This window comes from Hyperolius riggenbachi, chromosome 6 (assembly GCF_040937935.1).
Source record: "Hyperolius riggenbachi isolate aHypRig1 chromosome 6, aHypRig1.pri, whole genome shotgun sequence".
In the NCBI taxonomy this organism is placed as follows: Eukaryota; Metazoa; Chordata; class Amphibia; order Anura; family Hyperoliidae; genus Hyperolius; species Hyperolius riggenbachi.
In genome coordinates, this window is record NC_090651.1 from 246,783,818 (window position 1) to 246,809,652 (window position 25,835).

The 25,835-nt window shown below is 41.9% G+C and overlaps 1 protein-coding gene and 1 long non-coding RNA gene across 7 annotated transcripts in view; both read right to left on the minus strand.

Annotated features, from left to right (window-relative positions):
• The window catches only part of CFAP74 (cilia and flagella associated protein 74), a 261,484-nt gene that overhangs the window by 12,113 nt on the left and 223,536 nt on the right, over window positions 1-25,835 (minus strand). For 4 of the 5 annotated variants that reach the window (XM_068240650.1, XM_068240653.1, XM_068240649.1 and 1 more), the window contains exons 35-37: window positions 23,370-23,524; window positions 18,318-18,438; window positions 712-839 (exon numbers count right to left, since the gene is read on the minus strand). In XM_068240650.1, the coding sequence (XP_068096751.1) occupies window positions 712-839; window positions 18,318-18,438; window positions 23,370-23,524 (404 nt within the window). The remainder of the gene's footprint in view (window positions 1-711; window positions 840-18,317; window positions 18,439-23,369; window positions 23,525-25,835) is intronic. The other variant, XM_068240652.1, reaches the window with a different exon arrangement.
• On the minus strand, window positions 3,381-7,524 carry LOC137522708 (uncharacterized). 2 transcript variants are annotated; one of them, XR_011022409.1, is made up of 5 exons: window positions 6,395-7,524; window positions 6,200-6,301; window positions 5,566-5,742; window positions 4,988-5,181; window positions 3,381-3,696 (listed from the first exon to the last, which is right to left on the minus strand). It is a non-coding gene; the product is annotated as an uncharacterized lncRNA (long non-coding RNA). The 2 variants fall into 2 exon arrangements; XR_011022408.1 differs by having other exon boundaries at window positions 6,200-7,524.

A 25,835-nucleotide genomic window follows, 5' to 3' on the forward strand; every position in this document is an offset into this window, starting at 1 on the left:
CAAATGACATGCTGCAGCTCAACACAATAGCACACTGGCTGGCTGTGATTCTGTGACAAACTTCTCACCCTCATCCATGATCCATTCCATTTCTCCTCAGTCAGGACAACAGTCCCACCTCCTTCCTTCTGCTGTGCAAGTCAAATGAAATACTGCTACTCTACTGCCTCCCCCCTCCTCACACAGCACAACAAGCTGCTTTTCCCCACCTGCTTTTTCTTCTCCTACCCTGAATGCATGCTATTAATGTAAAAATAATACAAACATGCTGCCCCTTTACAAACATGCTGCATCTCTGCACCTGGTGCAAATGTTTTTACATTGCTTCATAAGAGAACCAGCCCTGGCTACGCGTACTATGCACTGGGAACCTAGGTTCTAGTGGATAAACAGTTTTAGATGGCAACATGGCTGCAAACCAAAGAGGACAATATAAGGAGGCAAGAACTGTTCTATCCTGTAGGACAAACATTTTGGACTGTATCCAATGGACACTGGGGAACCAGTCTGGGGATTAACAATAATATTACATCCTTGTACTACCATCCAGCATGTGAACTGATGCATTTGTATGGCTTAGCAGTACCCTGAGCACTGGATTAATAAATAATAGGGCTACCCAGGAAGTTTCATGCTGGGGCCTCATGCTGCTTAGTTACAATGGACAGATTTCCTCCCACTAGGATGACCCCAATCACTGCACTTGTTTACCTTTTTGGAAGACGATAATGACGTGCGTATGCAGCCAACATGTAGCTCGGTGACAGCCGGCCTCAGTTCCTCATCTGTCTGGGCACACTGCAGTGTCACGAGAAGCGTGTTTGCTGGTTCATCTGCATCTTGACAAACACAGCTTAGTAAGACAATGTTCCAGACCACACTAAGACATTGACGAGTTCTCTATACTAAACAGGTTCAGCAGTGCATTAAATCTCAGCTCACAATCAAAGTTTCCAGTGTTAGTATTTGCAGAGAAAACATGCATCACATGTGGGTCAGAAGATAGCACTTTCTATAGACTGCTGAGGAATCGAAGCTGGTCAGTGACAGGGCTCTCTGCTGACGTCAATGGACAAATAGGCTTCATTCCTCCATTCTGCAAACAGCGCAGGGAATTAAAATATATGGAGCAGAACATAGAAAAGCTATTAATAATACAGAGACAGACATGTTTTTAATAAAATGTGATAAAACACTAATGGCAAGCAGTTCCAGTATGAAAATACTAGAAAGTGGGGAAAAGACTTTGATACTCTCACAAAGATATTTAAGGTTGAATGTACTGTAAATCATAAAACAAACAAACAAAAAAAACAAGAAAAAACGAGCTATAAGAAACTATAAAAGGACTACAACCGGTAGTGGCGGCTCCAGCTTCAAATTTTTATTTGGGAAGGGATTGGGGAGGGGGGGGGGGGGGGGGGGCTGGGGTTTACAAAGGGGGCCCATTTGAGTGATCATAATCAATGGTTTGTACAGCGACCTTTAGATATTTTTTTTACCTAACTCAGGTGATAAAAGTTCAGCAATGAAAAGGACCGATTGATGATGCTATTATTGAAGAAAAACTACCTACATATGTACTTGCCTAGTTTGCTGGCATGCTTTAAGCCTTACTTGCTACCAAGCTGCTCCTGTGTGGACAGATCACAGACAAATCATTCCAGCCCCCAGCCTGTGTTTAACAACTCTGCAAGCAAGGTAAGGGTTGAAGAGTCAGGAGGGAGAGTTTTTTACAGACCATATCCTGTTTACTATATGCTGCTGGAATCTGGAAACAGTTAACTGTATGTTAGTGAGCAAGTGGGGCACTCCGGGGGGCAAAGTGCTTCCCAGGAGGGGGGCCTGCGCCCCAGCATACCCTAGCGTAGTGACGCCTATGACAACCGGTCAGCAGATCTGCACGCCTTTCCACAATCATCTGTTTTGATTATGTATCTGAAAATTACTTCTGTATATTGCCTTGAAGACAAACAATAAATAATTCTGTATAATGAGATAAGTATCAGAGAGGAGTCACTGCCTCACCTTCCATATGTTGTCTTTGTGAGTCTGTCCCTGAGCCTAGTGCAGGGCTGCCTAGCAAAAAAAATATACAGTACAGTATACATTGGGCTATAGTCCAGAAAAGGATCGGCACCACACTCCATATGTATTTATCAGCTCTTAGACTTTTATTGCATAATAAAAATTGACAGGCAGCGACAGCCCGCTGTTTCGGCCTGTACGGCCTTTCTCAAGTTGCCAAAAGTGTCACATTTTTGGTAACTTGAGAAAGGCCGTACAGGCCGAAACAGCGGGCTGTCGCTGCCTATCAATTTTTATGATGCACTAAAAGTCTAAGAGCTGATAAATACATACGGAGTGTGGTACCGATTCTTTTCTGGACTATTGCATTTGACCCTTTGGTACAAGGGTGAGGATCTTGGCACACACCTCTTAAAGAAATTTGAGCTTTATTTGGGTGCTTCTGGATGCATGTTAGTATACATTGGGCTATATAAGAGACGGAACAAGCACCACCAAGAAAATATATATAATGGTAATTACAAAATGTGGGGTCTAGGCGTGCTATGAGCTATATAAACATATTGGATACACAAGAAAGGAAAGTAGCTCTTCAAGCACCACACTGGACCAGAGTGTAAGAATATATCAAAAAAGTTCATCTTTATTTCAACATCATGAAAATATTAAAAACATGTAAAAACAAGGCCGTGGGTCTGGGGTCCCCCAAAAAATGTGTGAACAAGTGGATACTAGCACTGATGAAAATAATAGGCAAAAGTAGCACAGCAGTGCTTAATGCAATGCAAATAAACTCTCCTAAGAGCCCAATAATGGTGAGCACCATAGAAATAGGGTGACCTCTGTGTTCCAAAATGTCAATAGATATAGTAAATATATGTCATAATAACAATAAAGTGCAATACATGATACCAAAAATGGTAAATGACAAGGTGACGACGTGCAATAGGAAATATAATAGGTAAATGCTCTGTGCATAAACAACAAAATAATGAAGACGACAATGCAGTAAAAATAAACAATATGCAAGTGAATAGAGGGAACAACAAATGAGGAGGACACAAAGTACTCACATGGAATAGCACAAAGGAGAGAGAGAGAAAGGGAACCCCAGGCGAACGGAACGCCTTAGTGCACCTCGCGGGAAACCGCCCGCTTCTGAGGAGGCTAATGCTGGAGGCATATGAGCTGCCCTTTAACCTAGCGAAGGAGGATGTGACGTGGGCGCAAAAATCCAGGACGTGACGCGGCCGCGTCATAACGCCAGCTGCGCTGGGTCGCCATAGCAACCCAGACGCAGCGGCGCCGTCAATGGGAGCCGATTGGAGAGGGGATATTACTGGGGCATGCGCATGTTGTAATGAAAGGGGCAGAGTAAATGATGAAAGCAATAAAGATGAAAATAGTAACAAAATAAGAATGCTTAACGAAATACAAACAAAAAATAGTGTATATAAAAAAGGCAATGATGTACAATCCATATATCTATACAAGACTCAATACATTGTTCTGCTTAAAAGCTGCAAAGCTGACATCTAGTGGAGGGTTTATAAAACAGCTATGGTTATCTTCTGCATAGACACATATATGTATATGAATATGTGAGCCCCTGATCCTAAAAGTTCTTTGGTCTTCTCCTTCTTTCATAAGAAGTCCACATCGGAATCACTATGTAAGAAAAAAATCAGAGAAAAAAGAAAATTTAAAAATTAGAAGTTAGTAATTATATGAATTTCATCAGATATATAAATGATCTAAGTTGATGGACCAGCATAGGGGTGGAACCGATAGGAGGAGGTAATGCCAAGACCTAAAAAATGGGCTCTATAAAGAAAATATATACAAACCCCATCAGAATGGAGAGGAGAACAAAGTAAGCAACCACAAACCACCAGATCACAATATGAAGAAGAGGAAAAGGAGGAAAAAGAGGAAAAAGATCAAAAGGAGAGGAAGAAGGTGTATTGGGGATAGTGATTGGGGGAAGGCGACAAAAATGTATACATATATATATATATATATGTATGAATGTATTCACATATACATGAGAAAATATAATATAATCAAGCAAGGGACTATGTATTCAGCGTATGTGATGCATGGAGGTGTATACATATATATACATATCTAGATGTAAAAATCCTGCGCACTCACAAAACGCGGAACACACGACCAAAAAAGGTGGAACGCTCAAAGAACACACAAAGAGGGATGGATAAAGGACAAGGACCTAATAATACGTCCAAAGGATCTATATGGTGGATTAATGAAGAAAGCTACTAAACGAAAAATCCTCGTTTAGGCCTCCAGGTATCTGTGTACCCATTTCAAAAATCCACCTAGTCTCTGCTCTAAGCAGAGATTGAGTGATGTCCCCTCCTCGTATAGGGGCATGAATCCTTTGTAGGCCAGTCACCTTCCAACCAACTGTGCTACTGTTATGATACAAGAGGGCATGTAACGCTACTGGGGTGATCTGTTTGCCCTCTAGATGATCTTTGGCTGAGAGTCTAATGGTAGAGAAATGCTTTTGTATACGTAGTTTGAGCATGTTTTTTGTTTGGCCAATATACTTGAGGCCACAAGGGCATTCCAGAAGATAGATAACACCAGGAGTAAGACAGTTGACAAATTGCTTCAAATTGAAGTATCTCGTATGTGAAGCGTTCCATACTTGTTTGGTGGGTCTCATTGCTAAACAGATATTACAGCTGTTGCAAGGATAGCTGCCCCTTACTTTAAATGTGCTCTTCTGTTGTCTACTATAGTGACTCCTACAAATCATATTTCTTAAAGTAGGTGCTCTTTTTGCCGTGAGTGAAGCATGTTGCGTGATATACTCACTCATTATGGGGTCGCTATTAATTATAGCCCAATGTTTTCTCAATATGTTCTGTATCTGGGTCCATCGATTATTGTACATCGTACAGAATCTGACCAATTCCTCTTTTTTCTTTACCTTAGGCTGCAATAGATCCACTCTGTTGCTAGATCTTGCTCTAAATAGCGCCTTCTTAATGGAATTCTTAGGATAGCCTCTGTCTAGGAAACGTTGTGACAGCTGGTTTGCTTCTTTCTCAAAGTCGGATATGTTTGTACAATTTCGTCTTAAACGAAGAAATTGGCCCACTGGAATATTCCTTTTCAGTGTGTCTGTGTGAAAAGAGTCGAAATGTAAGAGGCTGTTGACGGCAGTTTCTTTACGATATAGTGAGGTATGGATAGCTCCCTGCTCATTTAATGTTATTTTTAGATCCAAAAAGCTAACCTCGGTTTGGGAGTAGTTGGCAGTAAGGAAGATGTTGTGATCATTAGTATTTAATTCTGAAACAAATGTTTGTGCCTTCTCCATATTCCCATTCCATAATATAAGTATGTCATCCACATACCTAAAATAGCCCAAGATGTTATCATGATAATCTGTCATCTTTGGGGACCATACAATTTCTCTTTCCCACCAACCTAAAAATAGGTTAGCGATTGAGGGGGCACACTTGGCCCCCATAGAAACGCCATGAGTTTGTAAATAATATTTACCATTGAATGTGAAGAAATTGTGTTTCAGCACGTAGTCTAATAATTGGAGGAGAAAGATGTTGAAGTCATCTCTCACGGTTGAGGTGGTCCTGAGAAAGTATCTGACAGATGATAGGGCATCTCTGTGGTCGATATTCGTGTAGAGGGATTCGACGTCACAAGTAATAAGCAATGAATCTGATGGTAAGACAACATCATCCAGTTTAGTAATGAGATCAGATGAGTCCCTAACATATGAATCTAAACTCGTCACGTGATCCTGCAGAAAAAAATCAATAAATGAGCAACAGCGTTCCAACAAACTGCCTATACCCGCCACTATGGGTCTACCAGGTGGTGCCTCCCTATTTTTGTGCACCTTGGGTAGCAAATAAAGGGTGGGCGTGACCGGATTTTTTACTGTCAGGAATTGCCATTCTCTCAGTGAAATGAGCCCCATTTGTTTGGCATCCTTTAGGATAGAATCTAACTTATCCTTAAATAGAGTAGTCGGATTATCTTGAAGTTTACGATAGAATCTGTTGTTATTGAGTTGTTTATTGGCCTCTTTTTCATAAAGAACGGTTGGCCAGATCACTATATTGCCCCCCTTATCCGCTTCTTTTATGACTATATCTGTCCGTGTTTTTAATACCTGTAGCGCTTCTTTTTCATTCTTTGATAAGTTATTCTGTGTGTTCGGGATTCTCTGGATCTTCTTAAAGTCCTGCAGCATCATGTCAAAGAAAACTTTTACCTGTGGGCACAGTGCAAGAGAAGGCATAAAGAAAGAAGGAGACCTAAAACTCGTCTGAGGCCGATCCTCTTGTGAGGAATCGTTTTCGCTTACCAAGTCAAGTAGATCTTGCAGGACCTGTCGATCAATTGCTTCTGGAAGAAACAAAGCTCCCTGTAGTTGTTGAGAGGTCTGTTTCTTGTTGTGATATGCAAATTTCAGAGTAAGTTTTCGACAAAACAGGTAAAGATCCTTGACTAATTCAAATAAGTCAAATTCTTTAGTTGGAGAGAAAGATAGGCCTCTACTCAAGACTTTAACTTCAATGGACGTGAGGGGTACATCAGAAAGATTAATGATTTGTAATCCCTCTGCTACCGTTGTGCTTCCGGGCTCCCCAGAAGTCTTTTCTTTTTGTTCGGGGATTGTACATAACTGGTTAGTCTTCTTCTGATATCTCCTACCACCCCTTCGCTTTCGCTTCCTGTGTCTAAAAAATCAGATGTATCAGAAGATTGGTTACTATGTGGCCTGACAGGTTGTTCACCTCCAATAGCTCCTTCTTTTGGCCTATTTTTAGGGAGTTTTTTGGGGTTTTTTCTATACCTACGCCCCCTACGGTTGCCTCTATGTTTCCATAGATATGCTTTGTTCTGATTATAATCTTCTCTGTCACGCTGCAACTTTTTCTTTTTGGCATCTATGGTGTCATGTTCTACTTTAGCAACATCTTTCTGTAATTGGGTTAGAAAAGGTTGGACAAGAGTAAGGGAATCAAATTTATCTAAATCCTGAAGGAGGCTGTTTATTCGATTTTTAAGCATTGGTAGCAGTTTTCTATCATGGGCCAATAACATTTGTATGATAATGACAGAACATCTCGCCAACCCTGCTTCCCAATCTTCCCTTTCCTTAAGATCAACTTCCCATGAAGGAAAAATTTGGATACGTAGGCCTCTAGGATAAATGCCTTCTCTACAGTAGTGTTCCAAACTGTGAATGTTCCACCACAGTTTGATGTAATCAGCATGTGCATCTTTAATTTCCACACATAATTTCCTAAATTCTGGTGAAATTGGAGTTCTGGAATTGTCTCTATTCTCCGATGCAGCAAAAACCGAGCTCAATTGGGAGCTCCATGTCTGTTCCATACGATTAAGGACTTCCATAGTCTAAAAAGGAGACAATGACTGGGCTGGATACACCTAAGCTCAGAAAATCTCAACATATAGGTGAAAAACCAAAAGAAGACCAAACAGCTTGACAACCCTCTATGCAAACAACTAAGCAACTGAAGTATAGAAAGGTTGAAATAACAGGAGAAAATCAATCGCCTCTTTAAATTGAAGTGTGCTGTCGTTCCTAGAAAAAAGCAGAAATGCTTAAATAAGTCAATTTGGCTATATAAGAGACGGAACAAGCACCACCAAGAAAATATATATAATGGTAATTACAAAATGTGGGGTCTAGGCGTGCTATGAGCTATATAAACATATTGGATACACAAGAAAGGAAAGTAGCTCTTCAAGCACCACACTGGACCAGAGTGTAAGAATATATCAAAAAAGTTCATCTTTATTTCAACATCATGAAAATATTAAAAACATGTAAAAACAAGGCCGTGGGTCTGGGGTCCCCCAAAAAATGTGTGAACAAGTGGATACTAGCACTGATGAAAATAATAGGCAAAAGTAGCACAGCAGTGCTTAATGCAATGCAAATAAACTCTCCTAAGAGCCCAATAATGGTGAGCACCATAGAAATAGGGTGACCTCTGTGTTCCAAAATGTCAATAGATATAGTAAATATATGTCATAATAACAATAAAGTGCAATACATGATACCAAAAATGGTAAATGACAAGGTGACGACGTGCAATAGGAAATATAATAGGTAAATGCTCTGTGCATAAACAACAAAATAATGAAGACGACAATGCAGTAAAAATAAACAATATGCAAGTGAATAGAGGGAACAACAAATGAGGAGGACACAAAGTACTCACATGGAATAGCACAAAGGAGAGAGAGAGAAAGGGAACCCCAGGCGAACGGAACGCCTTAGTGCACCTCGCGGGAAACCGCCCGCTTCTGAGGAGGCTAATGCTGGAGGCATATGAGCTGCCCTTTAACCTAGCGAAGGAGGATGTGACGTGGGCGCAAAAATCCAGGACGTGACGCGGCCGCGTCATAACGCCAGCTGCGCTGGGTCGCCATAGCAACCCAGACGCAGCGGCGCCGTCAATGGGAGCCGATTGGAGAGGGGATATTACTGGGGCATGCGCATGTTGTAATGAAAGGGGCAGAGTAAATGATGAAAGCAATAAAGATGAAAATAGTAACAAAATAAGAATGCTTAACGAAATACAAACAAAAAATAGTGTATATAAAAAAGGCAATGATGTACAATCCATATATCTATACAAGACTCAATACATTGTTCTGCTTAAAAGCTGCAAAGCTGACATCTAGTGGAGGGTTTATAAAACAGCTATGGTTATCTTCTGCATAGACACATATATGTATATGAATATGTGAGCCCCTGATCCTAAAAGTTCTTTGGTCTTCTCCTTCTTTCATAAGAAGTCCACATCGGAATCACTATGTAAGAAAAAAATCAGAGAAAAAAGAAAATTTAAAAATTAGAAGTTAGTAATTATATGAATTTCATCAGATATATAAATGATCTACATCTAGATATGTATATATATGTATACACCTCCATGCATCACATACGCTGAATACATAGTCCCTTGCTTGATTATATTATATTTTCTCATGTATATGTGAATACATTCATACATATATATATATATATATATGTATACATTTTTGTCGCCTTCCCCCAATCACTATCCCCAATACACCTTCTTCCTCTCCTTTTGATCTTTTTCCTCTTTTTCCTCCTTTTCCTCTTCTTCATATTGTGATCTGGTGGTTTGTGGTTGCTTACTTTGTTCTCCTCTCCATTCTGATGGGGTTTGTATATATTTTCTTTATAGAGCCCATTTTTTAGGTCTTGGCATTACCTCCTCCTATCGGTTCCACCCCTATGCTGGTCCATCAACTTAGATCATTTATATATCTGATGAAATTCATATAATTACTAACTTCTAATTTTTAAATTTTCTTTTTTCTCTGATTTTTTTCTTACATAGTGATTCCGATGTGGACTTCTTATGAAAGAAGGAGAAGACCAAAGAACTTTTAGGATCAGGGGCTCACATATTCATATACATATATGTGTCTATGCAGAAGATAACCATAGCTGTTTTATAAACCCTCCACTAGATGTCAGCTTTGCAGCTTTTAAGCAGAACAATGTATTGAGTCTTGTATAGATATATGGATTGTACATCATTGCCTTTTTTATATACACTATTTTTTGTTTGTATTTCGTTAAGCATTCTTATTTTGTTACTATTTTCATCTTTATTGCTTTCATCATTTACTCTGCCCCTTTCATTACAACATGCGCATGCCCCAGTAATATCCCCTCTCCAATCGGCTCCCATTGACGGCGCCGCTGCGTCTGGGTTGCTATGGCGACCCAGCGCAGCTGGCGTTATGACGCGGCCGCGTCACGTCCTGGATTTTTGCGCCCACGTCACATCCTCCTTCGCTAGGTTAAAGGGCAGCTCATATGCCTCCAGCATTAGCCTCCTCAGAAGCGGGCGGTTTCCCGCGAGGTGCACTAAGGCGTTCCGTTCGCCTGGGGTTCCCTTTCTCTCTCTCTCCTTTGTGCTATTCCATGTGAGTACTTTGTGTCCTCCTCATTTGTTGTTCCCTCTATTCACTTGCATATTGTTTATTTTTACTGCATTGTCGTCTTCATTATTTTGTTGTTTATGCACAGAGCATTTACCTATTATATTTCCTATTGCACGTCGTCACCTTGTCATTTACCATTTTTGGTATCATGTATTGCACTTTATTGTTATTATGACATATATTTACTATATCTATTGACATTTTGGAACACAGAGGTCACCCTATTTCTATGGTGCTCACCATTATTGGGCTCTTAGGAGAGTTTATTTGCATTGCACTAAGCACTGCTGTGCTACTTTTGCCTATTATTTTCATCAGTGCTAGTATCCACTTGTTCACACATTTTTTGGGGGACCCCAGACCCACGGCCTTGTTTTTACATGTTTTTAATATTTTCATGATGTTGAAATAAAGATGAACTTTTTTGATATATTCTTACACTCTGGTCCAGTGTAGTATACATTGGGCTAACTTTTTGTGGTCACCGTAAAAAATAGTTCTGCTTATTGGGAGCGAAATGGATCAGGAGTAATGTTAACAGATCCTATGCAAGGCAACAGGATCCGTTCACCTCTGTCTGTTCAGAATGGATCCATTCATTGACAATAATTACAGATACGGATCATTGATGCAGCAAATGCCGACTGCAGCAAGTCTATGAAAATGAGCAGTGTCTATTGTCATAGGCTGTTTGCTCCATATTTTTCTGCACTTTACTCACCTGTCTTCTGTTCTGTCACCTTCTGCCTTTGGATCCACCGCCACCATTGCTCCCCAGTGCAGGGGACAAGCGTGCTATACAGACTGGAGCCCCCGCAGAATCATCGGGCTACCCATTGGATTGTAACAGACCATTGGGAACCCTCTCTCAAAGGAGGGATGATTCCCATTGGTCTGTTGCAATCCACTAGGGAGCTCATAATGTTTCTGTCAGGGCCCCAATCTGAATATCAGCACTTGTCCCCTGCAGAGGTTCTGAGTGGCAGTGGCAGCAGTGGTGGACCGGATGGGGGGGCTGCAGCAGTGAAGTAGATGAACAACTAGATGCACACCAGCAGTGGATCAGATGCATGTGAACAACATGATGGACACTGCAACAGACCACAGTGTATCCTGAACGGTGGTAGACCCGAATAGCGGTGGCCATGGTGGACCAGAGGGGTGGGTGTAGCAGCAGACCAGATGCACAACGCAGCGTATGTGAATGAGGCGACGGACACTGTGACAGACCACAGGGTATCCAGACCTGATGCACTGTGAATGCACCATTGTGAATCTGGCACAGTGTGAAGCCAGCCTAACTCTTAGTATTGTGGAAATGGGTGTATTATAGTTTATGTTCCAATAAGGTTTGAAAAGAAAGCAAGTTTCCATGCCTCCCACAGCACAAACCTCTGCTGCTAATTATTATTATGTATTTATATAGCCTCGACATCTTCCATAGTGCTTTTTACATAGTGTATCTAGTCATGTCATTAACTGTCCCTCAGATGAGCTCACAATCTAATCCCTACAAATAGTCAATCAACCCTAAGACCCCCTGGTGGTGCCTAACCCTAAGACCCCCCTGGTGGAAACTAAGTCTAAGACCCCCTGGTGGTGCCTTACCCTAAGAGCCCCCTGGTTGTATCTAGCCCTAAGTCCCCCCTGATGGTGCCTAACCCAAAAGCCCCCTGGTGGTGCCTAACCTTAACACCCCCTGATCCCCACTAAAAATAATACAATAAGTTTCAATTTAATTGCAGCCGCATGCTAAATAGTGTAACAACTTTCCATATTACAATAAATAAGAATTGCGCCCACATATATCGATAAATAACAATTGTGCCCATTTTTCACCAGCGGGACCACGGAAGGGACCAAGAGGGCACTGGGGGACCTCGCGGGCTACAGGGGACTGGAGGAAGCCCCAGGTAAATCCAGATTTCTTTTTTATTACACTGCTCAGAGATCCTTTAAGGGCTCGTTCACATTGCGTTCCGCTCACATTGGGCTTTTTTTGACGCAATTTTTTTTCAATTCCTGACGCTTGGGTGGGTAATGCTTTTTTTGTGAAAAGCGCTTTTCTAAGCGCTTTTCCAGAGCGTTTTTTTAATTCACTCCCTGATGCAAGTCAGGAAGTGAACTCTTTGACCTAGAAAATAATAAATACAATGTAATTATTCTTAAAAATGTGAGCGCAATCGATGCACAAAGCAATTTTGTGAGCGTTTTGCACTTCTCCTATACCTTATACCCTATACCGCCTCAAAAATGGTCCAGGCACCGCTTTGCGTTCAGCACAGCGCATGAACCTTCTCATAGTCATTCATTGCATAAGCGTTTTGTGGAAGTTTTTAAAAATCACCTGCGCTTGAAAAAAGGCCGAAAAATGCCTCTAGTGTGAACGAGCTCTAAATGTCTTGACCAAACTACACGTAACAAAGTCCAAATTAGTCAGTAGCATTGTTATTAAGGTGCAAATCAATTTAAGACAATTGAGAATTAGGCTAACTATGATACAGAATTATACTAATTATTATGAAAATCTATTGTAAAACAAATTACTCAAATCTTGCAGTAAAAGCATTTCACAGGTCCATATTCAAGCTGCAGTAACATATGCATGTGTCTGCATTAACTTACACTTATTCACATATTTCAAGTAAAGTAGAATGTTCTCGCAGATCCAAAATTTTGTACTACGCCTTTTTGATGTCTGTGGCAAAGTAACATGGGGAAACAAAAATGTCTATAGAGAGCCGCTACAGGTCGAAGTAATTTTGTATTAGGGCTAGTGCACACCAAAATCGCAAAAGCAATCGCTAGCACTTAGCGATTACGGTTTTGTCAAGCGATTTTCAGAGCGATTTTTTAATTAGTTAGCGGTTTTCCTCATTCAGTCAAGCTCAATCGCTCCAAAAAATGCTACATGCAGCACAATTGCGATTCTACAAAAATATCACAACACTGCTGTGGGAACACCCTCATAGGGTTACATTAGCCAAGTGCTTTTCAAAGCGCTGACGATTTGAAAAGTGCTCAGTCAGAATCACTTTTGGTGTGCAACACCCCTTAGGGCCCATTCACACTTGAAAAGGCCCTAAGGGAGCGATTTTTCGGCGATTTTATGCGGAAAAATCACTGGACAGCGCAGCGATTTCTCCACGATCGCGTTTAGCGCTTCTATAGCACTGAAACGCGATTGTCGGGAAATCGCATGCAAATGGTGCAGGCTACACATTTGCAATTTGCGTTTTTGGGTGATTTGTGGTGATTATCGCAAGTAAGAACGGGCCCGTAGGGTTCTTATTACGCTAGCGCTTTCAAAAGCGCTAGTGTTTGAGCGTTTTGCCAAAATCGTCGGCAAAATGCTCAAGTGTGAATGGGTCCATAGAGAAATTTTAGATGCGAAAACACAGAACGCCTATAAATGTCTATGGGTTAAAGGGGTCCACATATAAATGTCAATCTTTCATTTTTTCCATAAAACAAAACAAAAAACATTCTACAATCTAAAGTCCAATTCTAGAAAAAAAAATATTACTTTTGAATAGTTTGGAAAATGTTTAAAAGAGCTTGTTTTGGATTGTTATTGCTGTCCTGTTTCCCCTTATATTTTCCATGACTTCCTGTTTAAACAGAAATTAGTGATATCGCTCCAGACGTCACAGAGGCAAAGACAAATAAACATTTTTATCTAGTCTCAGGAAGAGTTATGGCCCATACTCACGGGCAACTTTTTGGCCTGTCGCCAACACACGTGAGCGTGTGCGCGACAGGCCAGCGACAACTCGTCGCCAGGTCCCTCCGCATACACACGGCGGAGGGACCTGGCAACTGATGCGGCGAAAGCTGTCGCTGTTGCGCCTCCCCCCGCCGGAAGCCCAATGTATTACTTATCTTGTTGCTGTCGCTAGTCCGCGTACTCACGCGGACTAGCGACAGTTGCGGCGGCGACTGTCGCCAGGCGATTGAGCAGTTCAATCGCCCGGTGACATCAGAGACGAGCGACAGTTCGGGGTGCGCGCCCGTGCAACGCCGCATACTCACGGGCGACCTGTCGCTGCAACACGTGCGCGCTGCGTGTTGCGGCGACATTTGTAGCCCGTGAGTATGGGCCATAAGAGTACCCAAATAGTTTATTGCCATTTCCTTGGCACTGCCAGTCTTCATACTAAACCCACAAAGCTCTATAGAGGTTCCAAATACAGGAAGTGGGGAAAATGTCTGCTATGGGGACACAGGAAGCAATAAGAATCAACTATAGTTTATAACCCATTTGAACAATATGCAAAAATAAAATAAAAATCCTAGCGTCTGAATGTTCCTTTTGGAATAGAACCGTGGTGTCATTGATAGCCCCCTGCTTATAGTGGAGCTCTTTTACAATATATAGTAACATTTCCATATTTCAGTGATACAACCTCAAGGCTCCTTTTACCACAATGGCCTCTATGGTCACAAATCTTTGCGGCTGCACAGCTCTGTCCTCATCAAATATTAACGTGTGTATTCTATGGCGATGAAATTTTAATATCCCATAAAAGGGAAATATAATTGATAAAGAGGCAAAGGGACATTGTGGGTGAAAATATACCGCTAAGGCTTTACACAATCCCAGCCCTCAATAGAGACATTCAAACTTGTAAAGAATTTCAGGAAAATATAAAGTAGATGTATCTCTAAATTATAGTGGTTATTGTAGTTAATATTAAACAGGAACTTTTCAAAAAGATGGTAGTAGGGGATAATATAATAAATTATATATATATAAAATCGTATGTATGTGTGTATGTGTGTGTGTATGTATGTATGTATGTACAGTATGTATGTATGTGCAGCGATCACTCAAACACCTTTACTGATTTCAACGAAACTTGGTATAAAGATCCCTTACCACCTGGGATGATATGTTCTGGCCTTCTGGGGGTCTAGAGGCCCCCCCAGCAAACCTGGGCAGAGCTACAAACAGCTATTCAAATTTCACCCATTCATGTCAATGGAAAAATGTGAAAGGCTGCCATTCTCACAGTAATCAAGCCAGAGTCCAAACACTTGGCACAGTTGGTCACTTGGTGACCGAGGTTACAAATTCAGGAAACGTGGGTGGAGCATAAAACAGCCAATCAAATTTCAGCCATTCATCTTAAATGGGAAAATGTAAACTGCAGCCATTCTTAGACTGTTAATCGCACGGGTCTCAAACTTTGCACAGTTGATCACTGGGCGAATGGGATTAATATACAGGAAAGTGGGTGGAGCCTACACAAGCCATTCAAAATTCACCTATTGATTTTCAAGGGGAATATTTAAACTGCTGCCATTCTTACACTGTTAATAGCAGAGGCTTCAAATTTGCTACAGTTGGTCTTTGGGTGACTGAGGTTCAAATTCACTAAAGGGGTGGAGCCACAAATAGCCACTCGTATTTCTCTGCTGGATAAACTGCTTCCATTAACACATTTTTGATGCCAGGAACCCGAAGGCTCACAAACTTGGTCACAGAGTGACTGTGTGTCAAGGTTAGAAAAAGTGGGTGGAGCCAAAACCAAATTTCACTGGGAAAACATAAACTGCAGCCATTCTTACACTGTTAATGGCAGGGTTCTCAAACAGTTGGTGAGGAACTGGAATTAATATTTAGAAAAGTGGGTGGATCTTACAACAGCCAATCAAAATTCACCTATTGATTTTCAAGTGGAATAGTTACATTGCTGCCATTCTTACACTCTTAATGGCAGAGGCCTCAAATCTGGTACAGTCTGTCATTGGGTGGCTGGGGTTCAAATTCTGAAAAGGTGGTAGGGCCACAAACAGCCAGATTTGTTTAATCTCTATGGTAAAATGCAAGTTATTGATGCCAAGGACCCCAAAGCTCATAAACTTGGTCATTGAGTGACTGAATGTTCATGTTAGAAACCGTGGGTGGAGTCAAAAACAGCCAATTTTTTACATGGGAAAACATAAACTGCAGCCGTTCTTACACTGTTAATGACAGGGTTCTCAAGCTTGACACAGTTGGCCACAGGGTGACTGAGATTAATATTCAGAAAAGTGGGGGCGGAGCCTACAACAGCAAATCAAAACTCACCTATTGATTTTCAAGGGGAATATTTAAACTGCTCCTGTTCTTACACTGTTAATGACAGAGGCCTCAAACCTTGCTAGAGTCGGTTATTGGGTGAATGGGGTTTAAATTCAGAAAAGGGGGTGGATCAACAGCCAATCAGATTTGTTTCATTTCAATGGGAAAATACAAATTATTGAGGCCAAGGCCAAGGACCCCAAAGCTCACAAAACTTGGTCAATGAGTGTTTGTGTGTTGGGGTTAGAAAAAGTGGGCAGAGTCAACAACAGCCAAATACATACCCGGGCAATGCTGGGTCATCAGCTAGTATTATAAAAAGCAGAGATATCACCCATATGTTTGTATAGTCAAAACCATGGTTTTTCCAGTAGTATTCTATGGTTGTGACAGTTGGACTATAAGGAAGGCTGAGCACTGATGAATCGAAGCCTTGGAATGGTGGTGCTGGAGAAGACTTGGGAGAGTCCCTTGGATTTCAAGAAGATCCAATCAGTCAATCCTCAATTAACCTTGACTGTTCATTGAAAGGAGAAACACTGATGTTGAAATACTTTAGACACATAGGTGTTAACTTCGGTGGTTATCTTCAGACGCTGTTGACCTTTCCACTGAAGGAAGAGGCGTTACCCAGAAGTGGATCTAAGCGACCACGGGTCTTCGCCAACACCCCCTTGAGGGGAGTGCAGGATTTCGCTGCCTAGTGCCCAGCCAGGTCACAACTGGGATAACCTCAGCAAGTGGTCAGGAGAAGATCGACGCTAATATGTGAGATGAACAGACGTAGTCAGACAGTAGCCAGAGGTCCGGGGCAGGAGAGATCAGCATAGTCGGGTCACAGGCCAGAGGTCGGGGCAGGCAGCAATCAGCAAGACGAAGTACAATCCAAGAGTCGGGGCAGGCGGCAATCAGGAGAGGTCGGGGTCACAAGCCAAGGGTCAAATCCAGGAGTCAATACAGCAAACTAATAAACAGAGTTTCCACGGGGCTTATGCCAAGCTGTCAGAACGAGCAGCACTGGAGTAATGGCCAGTGCTGCCTTTATACAGGATTTTGGCGCCGAAATTAACGCCCTGCGCATGCGCACTGCGCGCGCAATGACACGCGCATGCGCGCGCACGCGCAGTGCCGTGCACAGGCGAGCTCAACACCGCGCCACGCCGCCAACCAGGAAGTCCAAACACAACAGCCAATGACCCCCTGTGCGTGCGCACCCCGGAAAGGACACGAGACGGACGTCGGGACCTGAGATGGTGAGTGTGACAATAGGCCTCAATTCACTAAAGGCAGTTTGGTAAAATCATTTTCTTTGGTAAAATACTGCATTTGGTATTTTACACTTTTTTTTCCAAATTCACTAAAGATTTTCCAAATGAGGCAGAAGTTCGGTAATTTACCAAGTCCTGCTTGGTAATTGTCACTTACCAGCTGCGTAGCAGGTCATCAATGAGGCAGGGAGCTGTGTGTATGAGTTGAGGTTTTTTGTCCAGTGCATTTCTGACATCCCTTTAGATGTGCTGCAGCCACCAGGGGGAGCTCTTATGCATGCCAGAATAAAGATTTTCACATCTAAAGGGATGCAGAAAAGCCTCCTAAAATGTCACCTTCCCCTGCTTGGCTACAGTGAAGACCCGCCTTCCACCATGTCGGATCAAATCAGGATGAGAAGCAGGGCTGTTTGGCTTTCCCTATTGGCTGCCTGGTTCTCCCTATTGGCTGTTTGTCAATGTTACTGCATGGAGTGTGCATGGAGAGAGCGCGATATCGGCTGGTAAGAGCTGGAGAAAAATTTTACTATCATAATTAGCCACTGACTATAGTGGAATATCTGTAATTTTAACGATATTCCACTAGCAGTTTTTAATGGTGGCCAAATTACCATGGCACCCTTTTTAAATGTACGCCTCCTGCTGAATCCTCTGCCTCCCCTTTTAACAGAATAGAACAAACTGTTCCCCAGAGAGCCCAGCAGTGTGTCTGTACAATAATCACTCTTTAAATGTCGTTCACAACAATCACTAATGAATGTTTCCAGGCGAGGGTTTGTACAGAGCTTTACTCGTGTTTGCGGCTGTCACATCAGCAAAATACCTGAGATTCCTCTAGTTTGTCAATCAGATTAGCTAATATACCTCAGCTATTTTTAAGTGTCAGATATTTGTATGAACAAGAAATTGTGCTGCAGGAAGGAAAGACTTACCTCCTTCTGTTGCTGGGATGGTGCTGAGTGATTCTATAGGAACATCCAGCGGATCTCCTCCCTCCACATACATGATGTGATTCCTGGAAGCACCTCTCAGTCGGATGGAATGCGCTATTTGCTGCAATGACATTAGTTACATTTTGCACATGTATTTGCAGAACAGAGTGACATTTGTATGTTATGCATTGTGAGTGCTGATGAAGTAGAATCTACTCAACTCAACTATGAAACTCTGTAACCATGTTTAACAGGAACCTGTAGAGATAGAGCTTCCGATACTCGTTAAACTTCAAAAGTACTCATAGGTATTGACTTTTAAAAAGACATTTTGAAAGGGTGCTGGTAAAATACTCCAGTGGACCTCTTGTTAATGCACTGTACTATAGGTACTGTGTTTTGAATTAGGGAGCTGTACTTGGACAAAACAGAACTTTCCTGCTGGGGCTAACTGGTAACCACTTCCCTCCACGCACCAATGAGCTGCCATGTATATCATTGAAGTAATTCCCAACCTGTCAGTACACAATGTAATCCATGACTGGCGTAAGGGAAAAATTACCAAAAAAAATTTCTGTTTTCAGAATAGCGTACTGGGGAGGCACTCTACCAGTGCTGTTACATAGCAGTGATCTCCACAGGCTATTTCACCTGGGTGGACCATCCAACATATTACCTGCCACTTGGCTGTGATCTGACAGCCACTTGAATGCTCAATAAATGACTCAAGATTGTACATGCATGGTACACATCCCGAAAACATGCCTACGAACACTTCACAAAGTACCGTATGTGTGAGACCTTACTGTGCGGTTAATAAATGCTGCATGTAACATCTGGCATAGGGCATATTCTATTCATTTTTCCATTTTGTACACTGGGAACTCTTATAGGTAATTATAAGATAACATTTTTATCATGCTTGCCAGCTCTAATACTGCTCAAATGACACCTGAACTGAAAGGGGTATGGAGGCTGCCATATTTATTTCCTTTTAACCACTTCCCCTCCCCGGGATGAGTAACTACATCCCTGCAAAATCCCACAACACCGTGCAGGGACGTATCTACTACGTCCCTTGCCACCGTGCACTTTCTCTCGCTCCCACGCTTGTTCTTGCCACCGATCGTTAGGCGGGAGATCAATGAATTGGAACCCAGTTCCCATTCATTGATCTAAGTCCCTGTGTGAATGACTGCTGCCATCAATGAGATGGCACTGTCATTCACAAGAACCGATACTTGCACATCCATGCATTACTTCCTGTTTGTAGTAATAGTGGTAATATTGTATATACTCGAGTATTGAAATTTAGGAGTCTAGAAATTTAGGTCTGATTCACTTCATAAAAGTATAGGGGTCGACTTATACATGAGTCATGGGCAACACTGAGCAAACTGAGTAATGTGTGTATTAGTAGTGACATTCCCATTTGCAGCAATTTCCCCAGTGGTAAGTGATACTTTGAGGAAATGCCAAGAAAAAAACGGTCTGAAAGTCCTGGCCACAATAATACACAAGGAAAGGGGCAGGGGGAAGATACTGAGCTGCATAAAAGGAAGTAAATAATTGCAGCACTTGTGGGCCTGGAGGAGGTATTGGTTGCACTTAAAGGGCAGGTGGGATTAATGGCTGCAATACTGTATGCAGTGCAGTCATTAACTCCTCCTGAACTCCAAGTGCAGCCATTAATATTGCTGGGTAGACTTACACTAGAGTCAATACAAAATTCCAGCTTAAGAGGGTTGAATATTGGAGTCGACTAATACACAAGGTCGGCTTGTATTCGGTGTGTATATACAATTAAAAAAGAAATACATAAATAGTTACCTTAGAGACTGAACTTTTTTTAATACGTATGTCAAGAGGGTATATTACTGTTACATTTTAAATTAGGGGCTTGTAATTAGTGATGGATGCAAAACTGAAAAAATGCACCTTTATTTCCAAATAAAATATTGGCGCCATACATTGTACTAGGGAAAATTTTTAAACATTGCAATAACCGGGACAAATGGGCAAATAAAATGTGTTGGTTTTAATAATGGTAGCATGTATTATTTGAATACTATAATGGCCAAAATCTGAGAAATAATTAATTTTTTCAATTTTTTTCTTATTATTCCCATTAAAAAGCATTTAGAATAAAATAATTCTGAGCAAAAAGTACCACCCAAAGAAAGCCTAATTGGTGTAAAAAAAATTATTTATAGATAATTTCAGTGTGATAAGTACTAATAAAGTTATTGGCGGATGAATGGACGCAGCGCTGAAAGGTGAAAATTACTCTGGTTTTTAAGGAGAAAATACCCTTTGAAGTGAAGTGGTTAAACAATACCTGTTGCCTGGCATCCAGCTGATCTTTTGTGTATCAGTATTGTCTAAGTGACACACCTGAAACAAGCATGTAGCAAATCCAGGCAAACTTCAGTCAAATATCTTGTTGAACATGCTTGTTCAGGGTCTGACTACAAGTATTAGAGGTAGAGGATAGAACTGCCAGGCAATAGTTTAAAAGGAAATAAATATGGCAGCCTCCATATCACTTTCATTTTAGGTGTCCTTTAACCACTTAAGCCCAACTGGACGAGATTTCTCGTCCAGTTGGGCTGCGCGCACTCCCGCAGGTCGCGCGCGCTCCCGCGGGCCCCCCCCCTCCCCCCCCGTGCGCGCCCCCGCTGCTGCCCGTTAGCCCACTGATCAGTGAAAGGGATTATAAATCCCTTTCGCTGATCGGACCCCCCCGGAGAAAAGCCGACAGCGTCTCTTCAGACGCTGCGGCTTTTCTGAGCTCTGGGCTCCTTTCTTCTGCCTGGGAGCGAGATCGATCGCTCTCAGGACTTTTTGATTCTGGCCATCTTGTGGCCAAATAGCAAATTGCACCTAAAAAGAAAAAAAATTACAAATAAACATATAAATATATTAAAAAAAACCCTGTTTACCTCCCACACCAAAAAATACCCACATACAAGTTTACATTAAAAAAAAAAAAAAATTACAATAATAAAAAAAAACAAAAAACATAAATAGTTACCTAAGGGTCTGAACTTTTTAAATATTCATGTCAAAGGAGTATATCAATATGATTTAATAAATTATGGGCTTCTAAACAGTGATGGACGCAAAACGGAAAAAATGCACCTTTATTTCCAAATAAAATATTGTCGCCATACATTGTGATAGGGACATAATTTTAACGGTGAAATACCCGGGGCATATGGGCAAATACAATACGTGAGTTTTAATTATGGAGGCATGTATTATTTTAAAACTATAATTGCTGAAAACTGAGAAATAATGAATTTTTTCAATTTTTTCTTATTCTTCCTGTTAAAATGCATTTACAGTAAAGTGGCTCTTAGCAAAATATACCACCCACAGAAAGCCTAATTGGTGGCGAAAAAAACAAGATATAGATCAATTCATTGTGATGAGTAGTGATAAAGTTATTGGCAAATAAATGGGGGGTGAAAGTTGCTCGGATGTAAAAAAATTTCAACCCTTCGGGCTTAAGTGGTTAATGTTGGAATGGTTTATTTTATTAGAATGCAAAGTGGGGCCATATTACAGCATCTAATAAGGTACAGGCGAGGATTATTTGGTGTATTTATCTTCAATAAATAATTTTATAGCACACCTGTTACATATCATTAATACCCGGGGCCATGTGCAATTGACTTTTTCACCTGAGTTTTCTCCGAGGAGATAATTTTTCATCTTAGATTTAAAATAACTTTCCAGCACTTTCCAACTAAAAAAAGTACCAAAAAGTAAGTGCAAAAGTACTATCAAAATTGTGTTAAGTATTTTCTTGCTTTCTGGTGGCTTAACCACTTGAGGACCCACCCTTTACCCCCCCCCCCCCTTAAGGACCAGCGCTGTTTTAGCTGATTTGTGCTGGGTGGGCTCTACAGCCCCCAGCACAGATCAGGGTGCAGGCAAAGCGACCAGATCGCCCCCCTTTTTCCCCACTAGGGGGATGATGTGCTGGGGGGGTCTGATCGCTCCTGCCTGCCTGTGTGTTGCGGGGGGGGGGCACCTCAAAGGCCCCCATCCGCGGCAAAATTCCCCCCCCCCCTCCCTCTCCTCCCTCCCTTCCCCGGAGATCCGAGGCTGCACAGGAACGGATCTGTCCTGTGCAGCCTCTAACAGGCTCCTGCCTGTCATGTGACAGCGATCCCCGGCCGCTGATTGGCCGGGGATCGCTGATCTGGTACAACACTGCTACTGTTAGCAGCGTTGTACGGATGTAAACAAAGCAGATTATTTCCCCTTGTGTTTACATTTAGCCTGCGAGCCGCGATCGGCGGCCCGCAGGCTATTCACGGAGCCCCCCGCCGTGAATTGACAGGAAGCAGCCGCTTGCGCGAGCGGCTGCTTCCTGATTAATTAGCTTGCAGCCGGCGTCCTGCAGCTGCCACTTTGCCGACGCGCGGTATGAGTGCGCGGTCGGCAAGTGGTTAAAAGGCATTTTATTGACAAGTTTAAAATTAACACTTAGGAGAAAACTCAGGTGAAAAAGTGAATTGCATATGGGCCCCGGCTTCCTACAGGCAACATGAATGTTATATACTGCTGATTTTTTTTTAAATTATTGCTATCAATACTGGTGAGTGCTACAACTACAATTATTTCTTTTAGTTCGTTCATATTTATCATTTACCTGGAGAACCTAAGCTATGACCAAAAGATGGTGGTTAGTAATCTAGATTTTTTTTTAGGAATTTTTTTTTCTGAAAATAAAATAAATAAATAAAGAAGAGTGTCACAGTTTGTTCACCAGCAATTGGGTCAGTGGCCAAGAAAATTACCCATTTACGTATCATTTTCATGTTGGCATAATAACAGGATAATATATGATACGCTAAGTAGGAAAACTAGGACAAGTCTGACAAACTATATCTAGTTGTATTACAGTGGGTACTGTTCACATATTTGCAGTTTAGTGGAGCGTCTGTTAGGTCTATGGCTTATTAATAAAAATTGAAGTGACCTAGATCTATTTCAGGCGAAATCTACCATCTATTAATTGTGCTGCTGTCCTGTCCTTACCTTGCCAAAGAGCTCCACCGTGAGGACGTCCGAGAACTGCGCACTCTCATGGTCTGGACAGAAAGAAACTGTTACGTCTTCAGCATTGTTAGGTTGTATGGTGCCCTCTACAGGCAACACGCTAAAAACACATCGTCCATTGTAATTCTGAGGCCCTGGAAAAAATGTGGCGGATATCAGCGTCCTGAAAAAATGCTGAATACAAGAAAATCCAGAATTGCTTTGGAATACATTATAGTGATGCATTTTAAAAGACACGTTATAATGAAGATAGCGGTCACAGTTCATTTTAGGTTTCATAACTCATACTCTGCATTATTTTCCCACTTTCAGAATGGTAGATACCATTACATTGGATCAGCAAAGCGTTAACTGGAACGCTGCCGGAAACCTTTTGTCTAATTTGGATAGAGAGAAGCCTTGAAGTGTTACAGTGATAATCCAGAGTGTTTACATCAGTGATTTTAGTTCTGTTTTGCAATACAAGCCGAATACTGACAACATTTACATTACAAATATGTGTCCCAAAACCACTGGGAGAGTATAGGGGACTTAAAGAGACCGGAAAGCCCTCCTACTAAAAACCAATGCTTAGGGTGTCTTGCCTTCTTAAAGCAGAAGGTATTTGCGATAATTCAGCTTTAACTGCACTGCTACTGAATATGCAGATTATCTCTTTATGCGCTGAAGCTAGGTTTACATCCAGAAACGCAGGTGTATAGCATGCCTATAGTTTTCAATTTTACAGAGCCACATCAGCCCCACATGCAGACAGCCTGTTTTGGACTTTTGGTCCTCCTTAGTGCATGGCAGGTATTGACGAGCATAAAGAGATAATTTGCATATTCAGTAGGGTAACCACAGATGTTCATTTAAAGCTGAATTACCACAAATACCTTTTGTTTTAAGAAGGCAAGACACCCTAAGCATTGCTTTTTAGTAGGAGGGCTTTTTGATCTCTTTTAGTCCCCTATACTTTCCTAGTGGTTTTGGGTCACCCCAAGCTGCTTGGTTACTGTGTTGTACTGGTCCAAGCCCTATCCAATACAGCCATATCAATCCCTGCCATGTACTGATGAGGACCAAAAATCCGAAACAGGCTGTCTGCAAGTGGGGGTGATGTGGCTCTGTAAATTTTAAAGCTATAGGCTTGCTCTACACCAGCAGTTCTGGATGCAAGCCTGGCTTCAGGGGAAACTACAGATGTTCATTTAAAGCTGAATTATCACAAATACCTTCTGTTTTAAGAAGGCAAAACACACTAAATATTTGTCGTCACCATTCCATACTGATGCAATCAATGTTAGCAGATGTTATATCAGTAGAAGGATGATCCATTTACAGAGACTATATACAACTGTAGCAGCAATCTGAAGATTTTTTAAATTTAGGTCAGCACACACTATAGCTTGTTTACTGTCAGTATTAGCATAAAATGATACTTAAAAAGGGCTAAAGTAAGTAATGCAAGGATATTGATCAGGAGCGTAACAATAGGGGCTGCAGCCCCTGCATCTGCGCAGGGGGGGGGGCAGGACACCTCTGGGGCCCGCTAAGCAGGGCCGGCCTTAGGTTTCACAGCGCCCTGAGCGTAACCAGATTTTGGTGCCCCCCCATTCATCCTCTTCACACACGCACACAATATAATATATACACTAAGGGAGGGGATCTGCCTATACATACACTAAAGGGGGATCTGCCTACATATACAAGACTAGTAGCCTAGACCCCCCCCCCCCCCTTAGTGTATATAGGCGACTAGTCTTGTAGGCAGATCCCCCCTTTAGTGTATATATAGGCAGACCCCCCCCTTAGTGTGTGTGTGTGTGTGTATATATATATATATATATATATATATATATATATATATATATATAGGCTTACGGTACCAGATCCCCTATTAGTTAGGCAGATTCCCGCCCGACCCCCCCTATCATGTATGTATCAAGCATAGATAGAAAGAATAACAGTTACAAAAGCATATTTTGGCAATATATGCTTTTGTAACTGTTATCCTATCTATGCTTGATACATACATGATAGGGGGGGTCGGGCGGGAATCTGCCTAACTAAAAGGGGATCTTGTAGCCTAAGACACATATATATATATATATATATATATATGTATATATATATATATAAGGCTTAGGCTACCAGATCCCCCTTTAGTTGGGCAGATACCCGCCCAACCTCCCCCCCCCCCCCCCCATCATGTATGTATCAAGCACAGATAGGATTACAGACAGTTACAAAAGCATATGTTGCCGTTGGGGTCCTGGGGATGGGGAGCGGAGCCTTACTTTTGCTGGTCACTTGGGTGGGGAGATGACCAGGTCTCGACTCGAGGACAGTCACAGGAGGCAAGCAGCCAGGGCAGGGCAGGGTGGCTGGTACACCACGTTCTGCACGCTTCCATCCCCTATCATGCGGCCGGGCGCGGGCGGAGTCTCACACTGCCTCCAAGAG